Raw genomic sequence first — 17,787 nt, 5'->3', positions numbered from 1 at the left:
GAGAGGGACTGAGAGTAGGGAGTGCACGTACATTTGTGCTCATATGCATGTGTGCATGTGCATGCACATGTATGCATATGTATACATGCACACATGTGTGCATATGTGATTGTGCATGCATGTGTGTGTGTGTGTGCATGTGCATGAGTGTTGACTGACATAAGCAGGGATAAAGGGCATAATGAGATGAAGCCTGGTGAACTTGAGCTCAGTGTGGTGGCAAGGATGTGAACACTGGGCACAGGGAGGAATGAGTGTCTGGGCTTACACTCATCCCCGTCCATTGGGGTGAGGAGGTCTGGGGAAATGTGAGCTCAGTCCTTGTGTGCAGAACTAACACTTGACCTCAGAGTTGGGGGTGCCTGCTGAAGCTGGGGGGAGGAAGGCAGAGAGAGGCATAGTGTTGGTGTGGAGCACCCTCTTGCCCAGAAGGGAAGGAGAGAAATACTCTGAGTGATCAGATCTTCCCCTTGACTCCTGCCCAGTTAATAAGGGTAATAGCCAACCCTTCTATGTGTTTGCTGTGTGCCCACTGGCACGGGTGGGGAACCCGTGGCCTCAGGCCCTCCAGATCCCTGAGTGCAGCCCCTTGACTAAATCCAAACTTCACATAACAAATCCCTTTATTGAAAGGATTTTTTTTTTTTTTTCTTGAGACAGAGTCTCGCTTTGTCGCCCAGGCTAGAGTGAGTGTTGTGGCATCAGCCTAGCTCACAGCAACCTCAAACTCCTGGGCTCAAGCGATCCTACTGCCTCAGCCTCCCGAGTAGCTGGGACTACAGGCATGCGCCACCATGCCCAGCTAATTTTTTCTATATAGATTTTTAGCTGTCCAAATCATTTCTTTGTATTTTTGGTAGAGACGGGGTCTCACTCTTGCTCAGGCTGGTCTCGAATTCCTGACCTTGAGCGATCCACCCGCCTCGGCCTCCCAGAGTGCTAGGATTGCAGGTGTGAGCCACTGCGCCCGGCCGAAAGGATTTTTTTTTATAAAATTTGAATTCAGTAAAAAGGCCACACTCAAGGATCCAGAAGGCCAGATGTGGCCCCAAGGCCACAGGTTCCCCACCCCCAGCGGTAATCACACAAGGATGCTTTTCAGGGTCACACAGCTACTCCGTAAAGAAACAGGATTTGAATCCAGGTCTGTCTGACTAATTGCAGCTCGTTTACAGTTCATTCAGTGGCAATATATTCTCCATGATGAATTTTCATGATAAACATTAAGACTAAACTGCAATGACTGTATGTGCCTTTTAGAACATCTTCAGATGTTCTGGGGTTACCTTTAGCTACGACATGGCTTTGGCTTAGACTCCAAGTCCTTTTGGGTTAGGAATACTTCTTGTTCTTCACAATTCTTTGCACAGTACTGTCCAGGCTGTGTGGGGTATTAATTCTTTTGTCAATAAAAAATATTAAAAACCATTTTCTCTTGTAAGCTAACTTGTGGCTTTTAAAGAAATTCTTCTATCAACATGCTATTTCTAAAATACTACTTGGCTGAACATCGAAAATTTAGACTAAGTCCTAGAAAATTTGTAAGCTTGTGGAACACGTGCACATACCCACGGTGACAGATCTTTGAAGCTTTGACGAGTTCAAAAGGTTTCTGGGCTGTTCGTTTTACAACTGCTGTTGTCCTTTCTCTGATAGCCAAACAGGAAGACACTCAGAAGAAAACCTTCACCTGCTGGATAAACTCACAGTTGGCAAAGGTGAGGAAAAAAAGAGCAAAGTAAGTTATAAATGTGTTTCTTACTCCCTCAGTTTTGGCCCCAAGGAGGACATTAAAAAATGGCACCACGGTTTGGACACGGTGGCTCACGCCTGTAATCCTAGCACTCTGGGAGGCTGAGGCGGGAGGATCGCTTGAGCTCAGGAGTTCGAGACCAGCCTCAGCAAGAGTGAGACCCTGCCTCTATGAAAAAAAAAAAAAAAATTAAAAAAAAAAAAAAGGGAAAAAATGGCACCAGTGATATGTAAAAAGCTGTGGAATGTCTTTTTTTTGAAAGAATTTGCCAAAATCACCTTGGTCTTGCTTTGATGTATTTGTTATTCTTTCTCTCAACACATGAGAAGCTGGCTGGGTGCGGTGGCTCACGCCTGTAATCCTAGCACTCTGGGAAGCCGAGGCAGGCGGATAGCTCAAGGTCAGGAGTTCGAGACCAGCCTGAGCAAGAGCAAGACCCTGCCTCTACTAAAAATAGAAAGAAATTAGCCAAAAAACAAAAACAAAACACATGAGAAGGGTATTTTTGTCAAGGATATGGGAAAATGCCATAAAAATATTTAAGATTGGTAACATTTTTCATTAAATGAAATAATAGTAATAATGATCTGTGTATAATGAGTGTTATGTGTTAAGATATCGCCCTAAACTCTTCAAATGCAATGATTATGACTACTCATGACACTGAAACGACTGCACAACATCCCAGTGAGAGAGATAGTGTTATTCCTGTTTAAAGGTCAAGGAAACTAAGGTACAGAGAAGTTATGTCACTTGCCCACAGTCAACACAGCTTGTAAGCGATAGTGCTGGGATACAAACGCAGGCAGTCTGGACCCAGAGGCCTTGATCGTAATCACTGCGCCATCCTACCTCAGTGATGCCAAGTGCCTAGAATAACCTAGATACACGACAAATGAGCCTTTTCTTACAGGCCACTCCCACTGTTCCTTGTCTGTCCATCCCAACACAACGCTTCTAATTCTAAGAAAGGGTAAATACGTAAGCAGGTTGCTCCAGAAATGTAATCTGCTCTCCAAATGGGTTACTATCGCCTGATTCTGAATGTCTGTAATGCCACATCTATACACAAGTTTTAAGTGCTCAGTGAAAGCTCCATGCAGAAAGTGTTTTGTTATTGGAAATTTGCCATGAAATACATTAAATTCACTACTTTTTTAAAAAATCATGATTTGATATGAATCTTTGCATGTTCTCTGTCATTCTTAATTAAGATGAAAATCACTACCAAATCTTAGCTTTCTCAGAGACACAAAGCACATTTATGAGATTCTTAAAGGTATGGTGATTTTGGACCAAAGTTTGATTATTTTTCTTGTGACCTTTTACAGCACTCTCCTCCCTCGGTTATATCAGACCTATTTACAGACATTAAAAAGGGTCATGTCCTCCTGGACCTGTTAGAAGTACTTTCAGGACAACAGTTGGTAAGATTATGAATGACACCAAGAGACTTTCTGTTGATTTTTAAAAAATGTATTTCTTACTGAGTAATCTATTTACTTGAATTTCATAGCCTCGGGATAAAGGAACTAATACATTCCAGTGCAGAATCAATATAGAACATGCCCTGACATTCCTAAAACACCGATCAGTGAGTATAAATTTCACTTGAAGATTCACAGGAGAGATGAATGCTATGGAATGTTTTCTCCTTTTAACCTGCATTTCTTTTCTTCCAGATCAAGCTAATAAATATTCATGTTGCTGATATTGTAGATGGAAACCCATCCATTATTCTTGGCCTAATTTGGACAATTATACTGCACTTTCATGTAAGTCGTTTGATGATACGAGAATTACTTCTACTCTAATTCCTGCAGTATGAAATAAGTGCAGTGCAGTACGTGTGACTTGATGCTGAGTTCAGCCCTGAGCTACCTCCATAAATAGGACCTCTGGAAATCTTCAACAGGCAGAAATATATAGCAGACCTTGGGCCATTTTTGTTGTTTTTTAATTGAAAGTTGAATGCTGAATTATCACGATATCCTGAATTATCCACAATATCACCACCAGTCTGAACAGAACCTGCCTCAGTAAACATTTGCATATTATTGTTTGTTTATATGGCAGAGGACAGAGTGGGAAGCTTCTGGAGTAAATTCTTGGAATCTAATCCACTAAACTTTGTAAAGTCTCCCTATTTTTGAGGACTCCTGTACAATCTGACTCTGAATAATCCTATAACATCCAGTTCTATCCCGTGACTGACTCGTAGATTCATTTCATTCCACAGATATTTTTGAGCACTTACTGTCTGCTGGCTATCGTCCCGACAGTGAAACATACAATTGATGAATAGGTTCTTTCAGGCCTGGATTCTGACTTAGTGCAGGTTTTCTGTGCTACCTAAAAAGTTGCATTTTCTGTATCTCCACAATTACTTGAAAAATAACTTGAAAAATTATATGCTTAAACTTTAAAAATTTTATGCTTTATCACTTTAAAAATTATCTTATAATATTTTATCAAATTTATGTTAGACAAACTAGAAAATAGCATAACTAATATATATATAAAGTTTAAAACATGTAAAACTGGACCATATATTATTTTTAGATACATACATTTGTAGTTACAATAGAATAATATGCATGAGGATGATGAAAACTAAATTTAGTGGGTTTTTTTTCTGGGAAAGTAGGGAATGGGATTGGAGAGGGACAGACAGGAGGGTTAACTGTATCTGTGTTTTATTTCTTTAAGAAAATCTGAACCAAATATGGTAGGTAAAACGTTAAAATTTGATAATTCATAGGTACTAATTTTTTCCCGTATGTTTCTGGGTATTTGAAATATAGTTAAAAATTTTAATGTAGATGATTAAAACATGATCACCCATAATCTATCACTCACAGTTAACCACTATAAATAATTGGATATAGTCTTTATGATATATACAGCAAGAGCTAGTGTATATTCATATAAGTATATTTGTAACAAAATGGGGTCATGTTATCCATACTGTTTTCAATCTGTTCTGATGAACATCTTTCTGAATTCTTATGTATTTTAATGGAGGCATAATGTTTGTTGTAAAGTACATATTTCACTAATGGATAGTGGGAAAGCTCATGATTATTTCTGAGGAGGTGCCCTAAGCCCAGTAATGCTACAACCTTTGCAGACTCCTGGTGGTACCACATTGGTGGACTTGGGTAAAAAACAGGAGAATTCCCTGGTTGACCAAGCAAAGTCTCTCACTCTCTTCCTTCACTTTCCCCTAAACAGGAGTCTCTCTCAGGGCTGGGCTTCCTGGATTTGGGGAAGGAGTGGTGTGCACACTCCCCTGTGGCCACTACAGCTGGGACTGTGCTGGGTCACACGTGAAGCCAGCCCAGTCTCACCCAAGGCCCGGGGTGACTGCTGCCGGGCTACCACTGATGAGGCTCTCAAATGATAGCACCTGATGAGTGCCTGTCAGTTTAATGCCAATCACATCAAGTTTGTTAATTGCATTGGTCATGTCTATTATTATTGATTGGTTATTCTGTCAGTTGAGAGAAATGTATTATATACTTCTACTGTGTTTGTGGATTTGTCTTTTAAAGTTTTAGATGGATATTATCATATTGCCCTCCAAAAAAATCTGAGGCAGTTTGTACATTTACCAGCCATATAAAAATATCCAGTTTCTTATAATTTCACCATCACTGGATGCTATTTAAAAAAAATTTTTTTTTGCCTGTGTAGTATTGTAAAAGCTATCCTTTTGCTCTCATTTAGATTTCTTAAATTATGAGTGTGCCTCCATTAAAATACATATTTTTCATATATTTAGTGGCAATTTTCTTTCTTGGGACTAGTCTCTCCATGTGTTTGACGATTTTTTCTTCTGTGTGTGCCCTTGTTCTTAATGGGTGCGTTTCAATTGATCCAGACTCTGAACATACTCTAGACTAGATGCTCAATTTAGTTCAGTCCAGTTTAGTTTGACAGGTGTTGAGCTCCAGTGAAGTGCTCTGTAAGCAGGTTAGGGGGATGAAGAGATGCTTGTCCTCAATGTGGGATGGCATGTCTGTGTGAGGGTAAGGAGTGACCCAAGTGCAGGCTGAAAGAAAGCCAAGTGCAGCCCAGATGCTGTTACTCAGAGATGCAGCCCAGTGCTCATTTCACCAGGACTAAACTGTGACTGTCATAGGATCCTTTTTACATCTTGTCTTGGCCCAACGCTGGTAACTTGTGATTCTGCGCGTGTTAACTCTTATTACTTCTTCCTTAGATTGAGGAGCTTGCCCAGACTCTTTCTTGCCATTACGATCAGCCTTCCCTGGATGATGTGAGTGTGGTTGATTCATCTCCTACCTCAAGTCCTCCAGCTAAGAAATGCTCCAAAGCTCGGGCAAGATGGCAGATGTCTGCAAAGAATGCTCTTCTTTTGTGGGCTCAGGAACAATGTGCCACGTGAGTAGTTTGCTATGACCATAAGAGACACACAGAGCAGCCGTCTCCACCAACACACCTTCACTGACCTCCCACCCAAACACCTCCCTCTCATGAAAAGAAAATTCTCACTATTCCCCTTCTTCTCAGTGAATCTCCCAAATGTGGAGGGCCATGAGTTCACTTACTTTTGGTTTTGAAGGCAAGAAGGTGGTACCATCTCGGTAAACTAACTCACATGCTGTGTTTAGGTGGCCTATTACTATGTAGAGATAAGGTGTTATTTAAATATCCTTTTCTTTAAGCACAGTTCCCTTATTCATGTGGAAGGTGGATTTGGATTTTAAAGGTTTTCCCACAGTATGAACTTTCTAAAAGACAGGACTATATCTTAATTGACTATATAATTCCAGGACCTAGCATAATGTGAGTTCATGGTGAGTGCTCCATAAATGTATCGAATGAATGAACGAGCAAATGAGTGAATAAGTAACCAATACATAAAATTATCTCTTGGAGCTGTGTGTGATTACATTAAGAGAACGTAGTTCCCGTTGTGTAGAAACTCAGCTCAATTAGCAGAGACAAGAAAGTATGCATTTTAAAAAAGAGGGGATGACGAAGGGAAGTTAGTGCTCATAATTTCTTTTTTACAAAGAAAAATATTTTCTACTCTTGGGAGACATTTATGTTTCCACTTTAACTAGTGGCTGAGATGGAGTTTAGGAAGAATAAGGAATTTAGATGCAGGAGATCTCTCCCCTAGAAGAGCTATAGAGGTCAAAGGGCAATTCCTTGTCACATCATAGCATCGTCCAGGTAAATAGGACCATGAATGTGTTGCTAAGCCCTTTCCAGTGCAGGATTTCTGAGTAAGTCCTTTCTAATGAAGTGCTGAGATAGAGGTTAATTTCTGCCTTCAACCTTACCTATCTTTAGTTGTCATTTATCTACTATATTTTATGAGAGCCACAAACATACATAACTTTATGTATAGGTTTAAAGTATATTAAATGAACCTTTTCTTGAACCTCCTAGAGATAATTTTACTTTAGCTTTCTAAATTTTCAAAAATCCCAAATAGCATATGTGAAAAGCATTGTTATATCGTATTCAGGTTTATTTCATTTATGCATAAATAACCTTCAAACCCTTTTCAAGCCCCATATATTTTTCCACAGTTTATCTTTTTTCCATGCCCCTCTTTCTTGTTTTATGCTAAGCTCATTCAGATGCAGCACCTCTTCTGAAGTAATTCTTAATGACTTTAACCTAGTTTTGGCCATTATTGGTGATATTAGGTAACTTTTATTTCAATATTGTGTGACACTCTGGGACTCAGATATAAAGGTGGTGTTGTAAGTAATATATATATATATATATATATATATTTTTTTTTTATTTTTATTATTATTATTTTTTTTAGACAGAGTCTCATTCTGTTGCCCAGGCTAGAGTGCCGTGGCGTCAGCCTAGCTCACAGCAACCTCAAACTCCTGGGCTCAAGCAATCCTTCTGCCTCAGCCTCCTGAGTAGCTGGGACTACAGGCATGCGCCACCATGCCAGGCTAATTTTTTTGATATATTTTTAGTTTTCCAGATAGTTTCTTTCTATTTTTTTAGTAGAGATGGGGTCTCGCTCCTGCTCAGGCTGAACTCGAACTCCTGACCTCAAACGAGCCTCCTGCCTCGGCCTCCCAGAGTGCTAGGATTACAGGCGTGAGCCACCGCGCCCGGCCAGTAATATATTTTTGTATTTGTGAAACAGGTGAATGAGGTCCCATTTCCCAACATCTAAATGAACCTAGATCCTGTCACCCATTCCGGAGCCTAACCCTGTCCTCTCTAAGACCTGGCAGCGATACTGGCATTGGCTGATACTTGGTGATACTGGCATTGGCTTGTTAGTGCAGAACTGCCCTTGCAGCCTGGTGCTTTACTGAGTCCAGTGCCTGCCAGTCAGTGCTGAGCTGGTCCTGGCCCCCTGGGGACCCTGGAGGTGGCCTGGCCCTATCCTCAGCCGTGGCTCCCATCCTTTTAGCTCTCAGTTTAACTTAGTATCTGAGAGTACACTCTGAAGCCAGAACACCTGGGTTTGAAGCTCTGACTCCCAGTCCTTTCTCACTGGTGACCTTTGACACCTAATCTCTTTGTGCTCCAGTTTCATCAGTCGTAAAATATGGACCATAGTAATATGTCATGAGGTTGTTATGTGTATGATAAGAATTAACTTTTTAAACCATTTAGAACAGTTTCTGGACACAGTAGGCACCACATAGATGTGTTAGACAACACAAAAATCCCTGACTACTGTGTAGTTTATTACAATCACAGTTTAAACTTTTTTTCCAGGTAAAAAGGAAAACCCAGGTCATCTGGAGCTGACTATTTCCCGAGTAGCTGTTATCATTTGATTCATGCCTTAAAATAGTCCATTGGATTTCTTCATGCTTTTTATGGGATATTAAAGGAAACTGTAGTTGTTCTGGAATACTTTCCAAATGTTGTGGGCAGCTATACTGTTTTGCAAGACTTTCACTGATCCCCTTATCAAATACATAATAGTGACTGAGTGGTTCAAAAATATGTATCTATTAAGCTCCCATTATATGCCAGGCACTGTTTGGGGCTGAGTCTACCGTGATGAACAAGAAAGGCAAGGCCCTTGCTGTCAAGGGCTTACATCCTGATGGGGAAAGCAGATGAAGAAATATGATAATTAGAGCCGGCAGTAAGATCGGGACAGACTTGCGATGTGGTCATGAATGCGGAGAGTAGCGAGATGGCTCCCGTAGTGCGGGTGGTCGGGGAGGGCCTTGCTGGGGAGGAGACGTGGGGCTGAGTCCCGAAGGGGCAGGTGTCAGATGTGTGAAGATGTACAAGAAGGAGCATGCAGGCACGGTGATTAGGAGGAGGGTGGCCTTGAGAAACGGGAGTGAAATTATTTTTACGTAATATACATAACATAAAATGTGCCACTTTGACCATTTTTACGTGTACAGTTCAGTGGCACTAGGTACCATTCGCATTGTTGTGCAACCATCACCACTTTCCATCCCCAGAACTTTTCCCGTTTTGTAAAACTGAAACTCTGCCCCTGTTAACTCTGAAACTCTGCCCACTACCCCAACCCCCAGCCCCTGGCAACCACCATTACACTTTCTGTCTTTATGAATTTGACTGCTCTAGGTACCTCATAAAAGTGGAATCATGTAATATTTGTCCTCTTGTGTCTGGCTTATGTTACTTAGCATAGTATCTTAAAAGTTCATCCATGTTGCCGCCTGTGTCAGAATTTCCTTCCTTTTTAAGGCTGAATGATATTTCATTAAATATTTTAATATTTTAAGACTGAATAATAATACTCTGAAAATATTCCAGAACAACTATACTTTCCTTTAATATCCCATAATATCACGTTTTGTTTATCCATTCATCCATGGTGGTGGGTTTTAAGCAGAGGAGTGACAAGGTCTGTCTCTCCTGTGAGCTGCTGGCCACTGATGTGGCACAATATATCATTCAATTTGTCCCAGTGAGAAAGAAAACTGTTTCCTCTAGTGAAGGACTATACCTGTGTGTAGACATCTAAGGTCAGTCTTGAGCCAACAGATTGTTGCATGAGGAGTGTCAGGCTTGAGTGAGTATCATTATCACCTGGAGGCCTTTTAAAGAAAGAGCTTTCAGGCCTACCTCCAAGTTTGATCCAGTAGGTACGGGGTGGGCCCAAGAATGTGCATTTCTAACACCTGCCGCCCAGGTGATGCTGATGCTGCCGGTGCGGGAACCACATTTTGAGAACCAGCATTCTGTGGTATTTTGAGTTTCATCAAACTTGGTATTTTAATTTGACCACAAGATTAAAATAAAATTTTTACATAGAATGATTTAAATCTTTTATTTGATTCACTGAATTTTGTTTTAATTACATTGAATATAGTGGAAGTGTCTCGATATATTATTTTTAATAGCGTTTACCATGTTTTTGTCCTTTTGTGGTAGGCATGAGTCTGTCAGTGTGACAGATTTTAAGTCGAGCTGGAGAAACGGGATGGCTTTTTTGGCCGTCATTCATGCCTTGCGACCAGACCTAATTGACATGAGGACGATGAAGCACAGATCCAACAAAGACAATCTGAAAGAGGCCTTCAGAATTGCAGAACAAGAATTAAAAATCCCTAAAATGCTGGAACCAGAAGGTAAAGAAGCTTCTTTCTTTTTAAAACAATTTTTATCATAAGATGCAGCATGAAGTTGATTTGAAAATAGTACCTAGGCGTGGTGCAGTGGTGTAATCCTAGCACTCTGGGAGGCCAAGGTGGGAGGATCACTTGAGCTCATGAGTTCGAGACCAGCCTGAGCAAGAGTGAGACCCCATCTCTACTAAAAATAGAAAAAATTAACTGGGAGTTGTGGCACATGCCTATAGTCCCAGCTACTCGGGAGGCTGAGGCAGTAGGATGCTTGAGCCGGAGAGTTTGAGGTTGCTGTGAGCGAGGCTGATGCCATGGCACTCTAGCCCCGGCAACAGAGCGAGACTCTGTCTCAAAAAAAGCAAAGAAAAGAAAAGAAAATAGTGTCTATATGTAAGCAAATATAAGGGCATTATATTTTAGTCCTGGAGGCTTTGTAACTTAAACTCTTTATTGAATTTTATAAAATCAAGAATTCCTTCCAATTAGTTAACTTCAGTAATTGTGGGGGAAGCCACAGCTGAAAGCAAACAGTGTTACTGGAAAAAATTTGAGCCTTTGTCTTAATATTCGTCTATTGTTTTCTGTATTGTATTCTCCTCGATTCTGTTATTCTATTCTAAATCTCTTGTGTAAGATGTTTCTTTGAGTCTTGAATTAAAGTTGTTTATGTCTTTCCTTCCCTACTCCCTCCGAGTTAAAGCCGAACCTCTGTGAGAGCAGACACTGCCGCTTTCCCTATTTCTCCCTACGTGGCTGGCCAAGCTTGGTCCACTGATTCTGCTCCATCAGTTGTGTTGGATTGTTTGCAACAACAAAATCCTAAGTGCTGGTTATATTTACAGAGATCATCATCAAATTATAATTGATTTTAATTTCATAAAATTAAAAGAATTTAATTCTTTCTCAAAAGCACTTTACTTTGGATTATATTGTTTCAAATGTAAACAAAGCTATTAAAAAATTAAGATCATAAAAGAGGTAAATAGGATTAGAGAAAATTATAATGAACTAACAGACCAAGTACATATAAATTCTATTCTCAGCTGTAGAACCAGGGCTGTGTATATACATGTTTAATGATTAGCCATCCAAAACAATGTGAAACATACACATTTATACATGCTATTAAAAATTTTACTGATAGAAAGGATGTGTAGTGCACAATTTACAAATAATAATACAATTTATGATATGTTTTATTATAAATTCCATACGGCCCCAAAATGGTTTTGTTGATTTTTTCCAAACTTTTGTATCCATCTGTAACCAACTTAGGGTTGTGGCTGCTGATCAAGTATAGTTCTGACATTAATGTTGGGTTATAATTTTCTTTATGTCATTGAGTGAGTGAAACAGCAAGGAGGTATATCAGAACTTCACTTGTCCTTCAGTGACATGAATGACTTCTTTGCTAAACTGAATACTGGAAGTATGTTTCCTCAACTTTTATGCTCTTCACAATTTAACAGTTATAGATAGGATATAATTCTAAGATTTATCTACATTGTTGGCAATTTCTTCATCCCCTTTTTAGCAGTCAACAAATAACAAAATCAAGGTCTCATTTGCAGATTTCTGTGGTGTTAATGCTACTAATATGACTGATTCCAAGCTATCAGTGTGAAGTCATTGAACACAGAATTGGAAAAAGATGTGCAGTAGCACTTCCTTGTATGTTATTTCCAGTATCCATATAAAATGGACATAAGTAACCTCAAGAGCATAGATAATAGTAAAATGCAGTAAAATAATTGGGAAGTGAAAAGTTTTGAGTACTTATTACCTTTGCTTTTAATACAACTTAATTGTACATACATATAATTTAATTTTCAATGATGACTTTTTAACAGCTTACAAAACTGCTGAACATTTAGCCATCAGCTCTCTTAAGCTGGTGTGAGCCTGTTGGCTCCAGAACACCACTGAGCAAGTGACTGGGTTCATCACTTAACGTTTTTGGTTTTAAATAGCTTTATTGAGGTATAATTCACATACTGTACAATTTACCCATCTAAATGTATTACTCAGTGGTTTTTAGTATACAGCCGGCCTTCCGTGCTCCTGGGTTCCACATCTGTGGAGTTAACCAGCCACAGTACAAAAATATTTGGGAAAAAAAGATTGCATCTGTACTGAACAGGTACAGACTTTTTTTTCCTTGCCATTATTCCCTAAATAATACATTATAACAACTATTTCTATAGGATTTAGATTGTAGTAGGTATTATAAGTAATCTAGAGATGAGTGCTGGAACCAGTTCCCCACGTATACTGAGGAGCAGCTGTAGTCACAAAATTGCACAATCATCACAATCAATTCTAGAACATTTTCATCATCCCGAAAAGAAACCTGTGACCATTAGCAATCACTTCCCATTTTCCCCCAAACGCCTGACTCCCCTCTACTTTCTGTCTTTATACATTGGCCCCTTCTGAACATTTCACATAAATGAAATCATACCGTATATGGTCTTTTGTGATTGGCTTTTTAACTTAGCATAATGTCTCCAAGTTCATCCATTTTATAGCATGTATCAATACTTCATTGCTTTTTTTATTTTTAAATAAACTTTAGTTTTTAGAACAGTTTTAGATTTGCAGAAAAATTGAGAATATAGTACAGTAAGTTTGCATATACCTTGCACTCAATTTTCCTTATTGTTAACATCTTTTATTAGAATGCTACATTTGTTTCAATTAATAAACCAATATTGGCATATTATTTTAAATAAAAGCTGTGCTCTATTCAGATTTCCATAGTTTTTTACCTCTTTTAAAATTCTATCCAGGATACCACGTTACATTTACTTGCCGTGTCTCCTTAGTCTCCGCTTGACTGACAGTTTCTCAGACTTTTTTGTTTTGTATGACCTCGACAGTTTTGAGGATTACTGGTTAGGTATTTTGTAGGATGCCCCTTTATTGAAATTTGCCTTTTTTTTTTCTGTTGACTAGACTGGGTTTATGGGCTCTTGGGAGGAAGCCCACAGAGGTAAAGTGTCATTCTCATCGCATCATTCAAGGGTGTGCACTAACAGTGTGACTTATCACTGTTGAGGCTGTCCTGGACCACCTGGCTGAGGTAGCATTTGTCAGGTTCCTCCTCTGTGAAGTTACTTTTTCCCTTCCTTCTTTCCATACTGTACTCTGGAGAGAAATCACTATGCACACTTAGGAGTTATGCTCACCTTCCTTGATGGCAGGTTATCTACATAAATTATTTAAAATTCTGCTGCACAGGAGATTTGTCTAGTCTCCCCATTTATTTAGTTAGTCAATCATTTATTTGTATCAGTATGGGCTTATTGATATTTTATTTTATACTTTCAGTTGTAATCCAATACTATTTTACTTTAATCCACAAATCAAAAAAATAGTTTTGGCCATTGGGAGCTCTTTGAGTTAGTTCCTGTGCTCCTTTGACATATCCTCATCAATATGGGGTTTGCTTGTTTGTTTGTTTGTTTTGGGTTTTTTTTTTAGCACTTCCTTACTTTCTGGCATGACAAGATGCTCTGGGCTCATCTTGTGTATTTCCTACCGCTGTCTCAGAATCAGCCTTTTCTCCAAGGAGCCCTGATTTCTTTTATTGGAGAATGGTGTTAGAAATCAAGATCTGGGGTGGGCATCATGGCTCATGCATGTAATCCCAACTCTTTGGAGGCAGAAACGGGAGGATTGCTTGAGGTCAGGAATTTGTGACCAGTCTGAGCAAGAACAAGACCTCGTCTCTACTAAAAATAGAAAAAATTAGCCAGGAGTGGTGGCACACGCCTGTAGTCCCAGCTGCTCAGGAGGGTGAGGCATGAGGATTGCTTGAGCCCAGAAGTTTGAGGTTGCTGTGAGCTGGGCTGACACCATGACACTCTGGCCCAGGTGATAGAATGAGACTCTGTCAAAAAAGAAAAAAAATTTACACGTGAACTTACAACTATGTTTTTATAGTTTTGGAATTGGTCTGCTTCCATATTGGTTGTTACTAATTTTTCTTTTTAACTTTTTAACCCCATCTTGTTTTTCTTCTCTTCCTTTGTTCTTTTCTTCTTTTTCTCCTTTTCTGTGTCTTTTCTCTTTCTTTTCTGGCTTTTCATTATTTTTTATTTTTTCTTAATTTTTCCCCATGCTTTGCTATAATTCTCTGATTACTGTTTTTTAAGATACTTACCTCATATTGGGAGTCTCTAAATCTTTACTATTAGTATAAAATATTTTCTCTATTTTAGTGTGTGCAAATAATTAGGCAACTAATGGAATATACACTATAATAAAAACAAATTTCCACAGTATGAATGACTGCCCATGATTCATTATAAATAGCTTAAATAATAGCTCAGAAATGTGAAATGCATCATAATTATTTATGCTAACCACATAGCATAGTCATATTTGAATAAGGGAACTATCCTTTCACATAATTTTCTTAAAACATTTAATCATCCATCATTCATGGCTTCATATCTAAAGAAACATTGTTAACATGAAAAATCTAGTTAAGCCAGTATTTTATTTTATGTATTTCTTTATATTTATACCTTTTTTTCATCAAAGATAGAATGGCTCAACTCTTAGGAGTCCTTCTTTTATTGAAACCCCACCCTCAGCTTTTTATTGTTAGCTTTTATATGCTTACTGCCTTGAATATGGTATTTGTATATGAATTAGATTAACTTTCTACCAGCTGATTTAGAATACTCATTGGGCCTAGTAAACATGTTCACTATAGCATGCATGGTGTGTTGTTGTATTTGTTTGTTTGTTTTTCTCCTAACTTTAAACTCTCTGAGGGGCAGATGATGTCTTAAGGCGTCTAGCATGTACTTGTTGAATGAATTAAGTGTTGAAACATAAGATTTCCAAGGGCAAGGACTGTACATTACATATCCTTATAGCCCCTGCCTGTGACCTACCTTTGTTGATTCTCTATAAATATTTGTTACATTGAGTTTAACTGAATTAATAAATAGAGAAGATTTTTCTCTTTCCAATAACCTTCATTGGTTGTTTGGGCAATGTAGCAGGAGACATCTCCAAGTTAGGTGTTCATTTCATCTGTGACATAGTGCGTCTCCTTCTTTGTGATTTTATGATCTCCTTCATTTATTATATGCTTGTAGAAGCTCTGTACTTAAGAATTTGTAATCTTTTAAACTTTTTTTAAATTCAGCATTTTTTTTTTTTTTTTTTTATTTCAGCTCATCATGGGGGTACATAAGTTCAGGTTATATACATTGTCCATGTCCCGCCCATCCCCCCAGTCAGAGCCTCAAGCGCGTCCATTCTCCAGACAGTGCGCCTGGCACTCACCATGTAGTCATACCTCCATCCCCTCCCCGCACCCCCCACCTCCCCGAGTCAGCACCTTCAAGCATGACCATTCCCCAGAGGGTGTGCAATGCACTCATCATGTAGGCATACACTCATCCCCTCCCCCCACTCCCCATCTCAGTCTGATATCCAATTGGTATCCTTCCCCGATGTGCACTTAGGTGATGATCAGGGAAACCAGTTTTCTGGTGAGTACATGTGATGCTTGGTTTTCCATTCTTTGGATACTTCACTTAATATAATGGGTTCCAGCTCTCTCCAGGAGAACCAAAGAGATGTCGTATCATCGTTATTTCTTATAGCTGAGTAGTACTCCATGGTATACATATACCACAGTTTACTAATCCATTCATGGATTGATGGGCACTTGGGTTGTTTCCACATCTTTGCGATTGTGAATTGTGCTGCTATAAACTAAATTCAGCATTTTGCAAACTTGTTTCACCATGGACTCTTTAATGCAACACAAAGCCTGACACATAGAAGGCTCTTAGTAAATTTATTTGTTCCATGAATGAGTGAATAAACTGTGGATGCCTTGGACAGATTTTCTTTACAACATGTACTTTTGGAAATGTTTTACTGTACAAATGCTGAGACCAGTGTGTCAGGAAGGGATTCCAGTTGCTGTATATTCCTGTACTCCTGGAGGAATTTCTGCTCTATGTCTCCAGAAAGAAGAATGCTTTATTTTCTCCTTTCCACCTTCCCTGACTACTTATCCCCTTATACGTATAACATCCATGGTGACAATTTCTTATTAGAAACCTGAGGCTGTGCATGTACCACTCACTGCCAGGATTCAACCCAGATCTGTCTGACTGCAGATCTAAGCTCTTCACTGCTCAGTCTTGGAGCGAGGGTGAGTGAGCAGAGATTGCATCACTGGTCGACTACTCTGGTTCATGTCAAGAGCCTATGAACCAAATGGTATAGGCTTGGCATATCCTGTCCTTGAGAATTCATTATAGTAAATCGTATCTACAGACAATTGATAGTGTGGTGTATCTTGCAGATGTGGATGTTGTTAATCCCGATGAAAAGTCGATCATGACCTATGTGGCGCAGTTTCTCCAGTATTCCAAGGATGCAGTTGGGGCTGGAGATAAGGCTCAGGTATGTCATAACAAACTCATTTTTGTTGTACCCTCCTAAGGGCTTAATTTTAAAAATTGAGATATAACTTGCATGCAGAACTTACATGTATAGCTCAATGAGTTTTGACAAAGCATACAACCATGAAAACCATACTCAATCATGATGTAAAACATTTCCCAGAATGTCCCACTGTGCCTCTTTTTTGTCTCTACTCCCCACTTGAGGCAACCGATATTCTAATTTCTTTCACTGTGGATGAATGTTGCCTGTTTTTAAAAAATTTTTCAGTTAAAAGGGATAATTTATTAAAATTTGCTGAATTATCTAAAACAACTTTTAGATAGGCCCTATATAGGACAAATTAAGTTAAGCTGGCTTTTAAAAAATTCTAGAGGTGTCAAATTTTAGTCTGTTGTCATTTTTCTTACCTTTGTTAAGATATAATTTACATACCATAAAATTCAGCTACTTAAAGTATACGGTTCAGTGGGTTTTAGTATATTTGCATGATTGTGCAGCCACAATCATCATCTAATTTTAGCATATTTCCATTTGCCTCTTCTTCAGCTTCGTATAAATGGAATTATGTGACTCATACAAATGGGATTGTGTAATTCATGTAAATGGTGGCCTTGTGTTCTGTTGATCCCTGTTTGCTGAGATACTCTTGAATTACTACTAGATTGTCATTTGATTGTTCAATTTTTTCCTTTTGCTTCCAATTATATAAAATATTGTGGGTGAAAATTTCATAAAACTCCCTGAGCTGAGAAGAAACTCTCATTCTGCTTCCGTGAAGATAAATCAGTGCTGTGAATTTAGTAGAATGTTTATGAATAATTTAAAATTTATTTTAAACTTGTTTCTCAGGCTTATTTACATGCGTTTTATTTGACAAATTGGGGCTATGTTTTTCCAGCTGTTATGTTTGAGGCAATAAGCCAGACTGTTGCTGACTCCGGAAGAGAGACTCCAGCGGAGATGCAGGCTTAGAATTCAGTTCACCTATTTCTGACCTGCTGAGCAGCT

At 38.9% G+C, this 17,787-nt stretch overlaps 1 protein-coding gene across 6 annotated transcripts in view; it reads left to right on the top strand.

The window, feature by feature from the left end:
• Positions 1-17,787, top strand: part of SYNE2 (spectrin repeat containing nuclear envelope protein 2) — a 297,352-nt gene that overhangs the window by 67,618 nt on the left and 211,947 nt on the right. For 4 of the 6 annotated variants that reach the window (XM_045565887.1, XM_045565883.1, XM_045565875.1 and 1 more), the window contains exons 3-8: positions 1,657-1,718; positions 3,085-3,180; positions 3,270-3,528; positions 5,979-6,160; positions 10,142-10,338; positions 16,676-16,776. In XM_045565887.1, coding sequence (XP_045421843.1) covers positions 6,111-6,160; positions 10,142-10,338; positions 16,676-16,776 — 348 coding nt within the window. In that variant the 5' untranslated portion in view covers positions 1,657-1,718; positions 3,085-3,180; positions 3,270-3,528; positions 5,979-6,110. Of the gene's footprint in view, positions 1-1,216; positions 1,719-3,084; positions 3,529-5,978; positions 6,161-10,141; positions 10,339-16,675; positions 16,777-17,787 lie in introns of those variants that run through there. The other 2 variants (XM_045565891.1, XM_045565877.1) reach the window with 2 other exon arrangements.

Source organism: Lemur catta, chromosome 1, assembly GCF_020740605.2.
Source record: "Lemur catta isolate mLemCat1 chromosome 1, mLemCat1.pri, whole genome shotgun sequence".
NCBI lineage: Eukaryota > Metazoa > Chordata > Mammalia > Primates > Lemuridae > Lemur > Lemur catta.
The sequence above is the reverse complement of the archived record's forward strand: the minus strand, read 5'-3'. Positions and strand labels throughout refer to the sequence as shown.